Source organism: Arachis hypogaea, chromosome 16 (genome assembly GCF_003086295.3).
Source record: "Arachis hypogaea cultivar Tifrunner chromosome 16, arahy.Tifrunner.gnm2.J5K5, whole genome shotgun sequence".
NCBI lineage: Eukaryota > Viridiplantae > Streptophyta > Magnoliopsida > Fabales > Fabaceae > Arachis > Arachis hypogaea.
The window spans coordinates 112664906-112671931 of NC_092051.1; the positions used below are offsets into that span (position 1 = coordinate 112664906).

Below are 7026 nucleotides of genomic sequence, written 5' to 3' on the forward strand. Positions count from 1 at the left end.
TAAAGAAAAATTAAAATCAACAAAAGTGTTCATAAAATAAAAAGAGGCACAAAAGAGAAATTGACAAGAGGAACTAAGGAAATTAAAGAAAATTAACAAGGAAAAATAAAGGAAACTAAATCAAAACAAGTAATTAAACCTAAATCTAAGATGAAAATAAACTAAGAACCCTAATGTCTAGAGAGAAGAGGGAGCTTCTCTCTCTAGAACTAACCTAAGGCATGCTTCCTACACTAACTAATTGCTCCTCCCTTGACCCATCTTGAATTCTGCATGAAATAACCTCAGAAATGAGTTGGACTTGGGCCTGGGAAGCTCAGAAATCACCCCCAGCAAATTCACTTTAATGAGGTCACGTGATCAGCGTCACACGTGCGCGTGGTCGATGCGCGCGTCGCTGGCAAATTTCCTCCTCACGCATACGCGTGGATGACGCGTGCGCGTGGCCCTGAACTCTCCAAATGCTCATTTTTTTATGAATTCTCCACTTTGCATGCTTATCTCTTCACTTCTTCCATCCAATCATTGCCTTATAAGCCTAAAATCACTCAACAAACATATCAAGGCATCGAATGGAATTAAAGTGAATTAAATTTAGCTATTTTAAGGCCTAAAAAGCATGTTTTCACACTCAAACACAAATTTAGGGAGAATACAAAATCATGCTATTTCATTGAATAAATGTGAGATAAGTTGATAAAATCTCCTAAATTAAGCACAAGATAAATCACAAAATTGGGGTTTATCACTCATCAATTAGGAATTGGGGATTTATTGAAGCTCCTTCTACAACTTGAAAGTCGACGCTATTATCTCTTCCACACTAGTTAATACATTATCAAATATGAACCTGTTCCTAGCCTTTCATAAGGACCAGCTCAAAATCACCATCATCATCCTTTAAGAGGAGCTATTGGGTTGGGTACGTAAGACTCCCATTCTCAAGTTCCACTCAACATAGAAATCATGATCTTTGGTGCCCCTTCTAGCAGCCGATAAGCCCATTTTTTGACCAAATCTCCATTGATTTCTCACAATAGAAGATGCAATAATTGATTGTTTCTGAAAATTGTAAGCATCTTCAGCAAGTGGGTTGAATCAATAGAATACGATGATGAAACTTTTGCAGCATTGAAAGCTTTTCATGGAAGCCCATTCAGAGAAATATCTTAATCTTCGCTAGGATTTTCAGCTTCCATAGTTCTCGCCACAAGTTTCGTTGTTTCATAATCTCTGGGCAAAATTCAATTGGAGGATGCGAGAACCCATAAGCCACATGGTACCCCGTACTCACTTTATACAAACCACTTTTATTAAGGGCCTAATAAATTTTATCTTCTCTACCCTTAATTGTTGTTGCTAGCACACACTGACTAGTACCCTCAGAAAAAAATGCTTCTACTTAGAGTTTGATTCCACAGAACATTAGAAAGTATTAAATCCTTGACCATCAATAGTGGTTGATTTTGCAGATTGAATGCTTCAGATGAAGGGACAACACAAGGATGTGAAGGAGCAAGCCAAGAATCGCTAAAGATTTCGATATTGGACCCATCACCAACTCGCCAAACCAGCCCCTTTTCAATAACCTTACGCCCTTCCAATATGCTACGCTACCCCTATGAAGGTACTGCTTCGATCTCTGCATTCATTATAGAATTGTATCGAAAATATTTACCTTTGAGGAGTCTAGATAGGAGTGATTGTGGCTGAGAGACAACTTTCTAATATTGTTTTGCTAATAGCGCCAAATTCTGATCCCCTAGGTCCTTAAAACCTAGTTCGTCTTCTAATTTTTGGTCTTGTCATAGTATCCCAACTAACCCATGCCATTTTTCGCTTTGTACCTTTTTTACCCCACCAAAATTGAGAGAGTATGTTGTGAATCTCCCTAATTAAAGTGTTAGGAAGACAGAAACATGATAATGAATAAATTGGGATAGCCTCCCCAATATTTTTTATTAGAACATGCCTACCTGCAGAGGAGAGAAGTTTCCTTTTCCACCCTTGAATTCGCTTCCTCACCTTGTCCTTGATTTCTTCGAAGGTGACCTTTTTTTATTTTTGGACTGTAGATGGAAGACCCAAATATTTATCCTGTACACCAATATGAACAATTTTCAATTTTCGGGGCAGTAGTAATCAAGCAGCAAAAGGAGTATTATTACTAAAGAATAGATCTAATTTATGCAAATTAACTTTTTAGCCACTGAACCCCTCGTATGATTGAAGAAGACTGAGAATATTTTCACAACTGTCTTCTGACACTTTACAAAAAAGGATTGAGTCATCCGCAAACAATAAAGATTAGCAGTAGGACATCTTTGGTTGATCTGAATACCTTTAATGAGATCGTTTTGCTCTACCTTGTTTAGCAAAAAGAATAATCCTTCTGCAAAGAAAAGAAAAAGGTAGGGAATAAAAGGTCTCCTTGGCGGATACCTCTATTTGGTTTAAAAAAAACCAAAAGGTTAACCTTCAACAACAACAGAGTAAGAAACTGTAGTCACCGTCTCCTGTATCCAACCAATTCATCTAGATTTAAATCCCAATTTCTCTAAAATGAAAGAAAGAAAATGCCACTCAACACGATCATAGGCTTTGCTCATATCCAATTTAACAGCCATTTCAATCGATAGGCCCTTCTTCTTTATCTTTAAATAGTGCATACATTCATGAGCGACTAGGACATTGTCTGAAATCAATCTACCCTTAATGAAGGTACTCTGATTAAGGCTGATTAGCGAAGTCATAAATTTCTGTAGCTGATGGACTGGTACTTTAGAAATAATCTTATACACAGCTGAGGAAAAGCTAATGGGTCTAACTTGTGTCATATACTTTGCATAAGAAATTTTAGGAATGAGACAGATTTGTATATGGTTGAAGCTCTTGCGTAGTCTACCACTGACAAAGAAACTGCGGACAGCCTTAAAAATATCCTCCCCTACTAAACTCCAATAGAATTGAAAAAATTTAGCCGTAAATCCATCATCACCAGGGGCACTTTGGAGGTGAACACTAAAAACCGAACGTTTTACCTCATCAAAACTGACCGATCTAGTTAATTTTCTATTCATGGTTGCTGAAACTTTGGTTTCAAAATCTTCAAATGGATGTGCTAGATTAGCTTGGCCAATCGATGTGAAGACATCCTTGAAGTATGTTTCAGCTACTTGTGCAATTTTCTCACAGATGGTAGTATACGTACCATCATTCTTTTTCACTTTCCAAATTTTATTTTTCCAGATTTTGGATTAGAATGATTAAACTTGTATTTTTGTCCCCTTCTTTTAGCCACTTTTTATACGAGATTTCTCCCTCCAATAGCTTTCCTCCCTAAAATAAGCATCCTCAAGTTTATTTTCTAAGACTTCAATCTGTTCTCCCCCTGTAATACCCTCCTCTCTAAAGATTTTAAATTGAGATGTGAGTTTACCAATGTCCTTCTTTAAATTAAATTTGTTCTGTTGCTGCCATTGAACAATATAGTGCATACAATGCTTCAATTTTTGTGCCAAAACAAATATTGCTGAGTCATCCACACATTCCTTCTAAGCTTCGGTGATAATTACCCTAATTTCTTCTAAATCACACCACCTCTTCTGAAACTTAAACCTCCGTTTAGATTTTTCTATGGCCGGATTTGTATCAAGGAGGATAGGCGCATGATCCGAACCATTTTCTATGAACCAAGACAGCATGGCTGACGAAAAACGATCCGTCCACTCATCGTTCACAAGTGCACGGTCAAGCCGCTCCCTGATTTGGTCCTGCCCTCGTCGCCTATTAGTCTAAGTGAGCCTTCTCCCAATCATACCAAAGTCCTTCAGTCCACCACTATCAATAAAATGCACAAATTCAGAAATAGATGAAGTTGATTTTAACCCCCCTCCTTCTTTCTCATCGAGGCTCACTATAGCATTAAAATCACCCATAATTACAACATTTTCAAGGAAACGTTGTACAAAAGAGAAAAGTTCTGTGTATTGGGTAGAACGAATCCCATCCAAGCTATTTAAATGTACCCCAATCAGCTTCTAAGAAAAGTTCAAAGCAGGATCAGTTACCTAGGCAGCTATGAAAAACTCTTTTTCAGCAAGAACCTCAACCGTTGTGCCCTCCTACCTTGCTAAAGCTAATCCACCAGCTGTACCCGTCGGACTAACAATCTTTTTGTCTGTAAAATGACAAGATCTCAACTTATTTTCTACCAGACGAGATTGGTTTTTTGTTTCACATATAAACATAATTTTGAGGGAGTGGGATTGACATATCCCTTTAAGGTTATAGACTGTCAGAGATCTCCTCAAACCCCATTCCATAAAAGAACTTTCATGGCGAATTAAAGAAAAAGAATAAAGAAGAGAATAAAGAAAGAAACTTTGTTTTGGGAATAAAGAATTCTCATGACAAAAGTTAAACATTGACTTAAAGGGCATAAAAACTCTATTTTAAGAAAAAACCTAACCGAACAATTGAAAAGAGTATATACTCCACATATATAACGAGATTGCTATGTTAAAGGTTTAATTTTTGAGAATTTTTATGTGCTTATATCACTTTTGCGATTTTTGTTTTATTCTGCCATACAAATCAATGGTTTGTTGAGGCTAGCTTATTAGATTCTCAGTAATTTGTTTGCTTTTATTATTTTTGGGTATTATGAAATTATCTAATAGAATAGAACATGACAGATTAAGCTTTTATGTGCGGTTATGTGCAGTACTAATTGCAAGTACTTTTTTTGTACTTCAATCTTAAGTTGCAAATGTCTTTTCACCTGAAAAATTATGATCCAAATTGATTTAACATATTTTTAATTATTCTGTTAGTTTTTATAATTTTACTAAATTTTTAATTAAATTTTTATAACTTTTTTTAATTTAATTCTTACACTACTTTTAATTTTATAGACAGTTTGTAAAAAATTTGTAACCATACAAAGAGAGTCAAAATGGCATTCGGATATATACCATTGAGAATCTCATGGCAAAGTTTCATTGGGATGGAAGACCATCATCTCTGCAGCATTTATTTGATGCAAGTTTAATGAGTATATATATGTGCCTCTGCCATGAAGTTGGAGGTTTATAATTTGGATCTAACCACACCTGTGTTCTTAAGTGTATTGATTATTCCTGTTTTTATCGGTTTATCACTTTGATTTGATATAGTTCTCAGGAGTTATGATAATCCTAGTTCATAGTTAAAGATAATTTAAATTCATTTGTCACAATGAGGTTACTTTATGCCAAGCATGATTAGCGATATATATAGAGGAAAATTAAAGATTGGTTTAGTGGTTGGCACATTTGCATATTAGTAGATGCAGTATTTTATCTTCATGATTGATTCTATAATCGCCATTTAAATTTGGTGCTTTCAAGTTCAACGGACTGTTTAATATTAAGTTATATTGGTATCTAAATGTGTGGAAAAGCATATCCATGAAAAGCTGTGGAATCAGGAGCGATTTTATAAGATGAGGAAGAAGATATTATGGCGATTTTACAAGCACAAAATGAGAAAATAGCGGTGAAGAGAAGGCTGGCAAAGCAGAAGGAAAATGCGAGAAGGAGTCGGCCAAAAAATCAAAATAAGGTGAGCAAAATTTTGTTTAAATGATTATGAGCTGTTGGAATATTAGGGGGTGGAGGGGACGGTAAATTGAGCATGCTGAAATCTTTGAAGAGTAAATATAACTTGAACATGTTGGGATTGATTGAAACAAAAAAAGAAGTGATTACTAAATATGAGGTTGCAAGGCTTTGGGGATCTAGTACTGCTGGTTGGGAGTTTGTGGAATCTGTAGGAACGGCGGGGGTCTGTTATTAATTTGGGATGATGGAGTGTTTCAAGTACATCACAGCTATAAAGGTGAGAGGTGGCTGTGTGTTGAAGGCGTATTAACAAGGACCAACTTCCGCTGTGCTTTTTGTTTGGTGTACGGGGCGCATGGGAGGGAGGCAAAGAAGGGGGTGTGGGAGGAACTGAGTTATGTGGCGGGGCTGTGTCAGGTTCCTTTCTGTTTTTTAGGGGACTTTAATGAAATTTTACAAGTTGAGGATCGCAAAGGAGTTACTAGCTTGCCGGCATCATCGGAAGAGTTTAAGGGATGGGTGCATGACATGCAGTTAATAGATTTGCCTCTTACTGATAGGAAGTATACATGGTTTAGGGGGCGTTCCTGTAGTCGGATTGATAGGGTGATGGTTAATATTGAATGGACTGAGAAGTTTCCGGATATTAGGATAACAGGTGGCCCAAGGGGGCTGTCCGATCACTCCCGGTGATCTTGGAAGGTACAAGATTAGGGGGGGCCCTAGACCATTCAGAAGTTTGGGTTCCTGGTTTACGCACGAGGGATTTTTGAGAATGGTGAAGGATGAATGGTGAAGCCTCGGAGAAGCGCAGTTCACGTGCAAGCTGAGGGCTTTAACAATACCACTGCGGCAATGGCACAAGGATCACTTCCGGGACATGGATAAGAGACTCATGAGGTTTAAGGAGGAGCTCACCAGGCTGGACAATTTAGTTAGTGATGGGATTTATGATGGTACAACGGAGGCTAGAAGGAAGGCGCTTGTGAGCTTTTGTTCAAAATGGTACATTAGAAAGGAAATACACTGGAAACAGATGTCTCGGTCTAAGCATGCTACAAACATGGATAAGAATACCAGATACTTTCATAACATTGCTTCGGCCAGAAGACGGAATAACAAGATCGATGCAATGATGATACATGGAAGACTTGTGCGGAATCAGGCGAGAATAAAAGGTGCGATTAGAGGGTTCTACAAGGATTTATATAGACATGAATATGTTCCGAGGATTGGAATCAGGGATGGCTTAGTAAAGTGTATCCATAGGGATGAGGCTGAAGCTTTAGAAGTGATGCCGACGGATGAGGAAATCAAGGAGGCTGTGTGGGACTGCGAATCTTCCAAGGCCCCAGGGAGTAATGGGTATAACATGAACTTCATAAAGAAATGCTGGGAGGACATTGGGCCGGAGCTGCGGTAA

At 37.6% G+C, this 7026-nt stretch overlaps 1 protein-coding gene across 1 annotated transcript; it reads left to right on the forward strand.

Moving 5' to 3' along the window:
- Nucleotides 1–6483: 6483 nt before the first annotated feature.
- Nucleotides 6484–7026, forward strand: LOC112757369 (uncharacterized). Its single transcript, XM_025805956.1, has one exon. It carries the CDS (start codon nt 6484–6486, stop codon nt 7024–7026), a length of 543 nt encoding a protein of 180 aa, XP_025661741.1.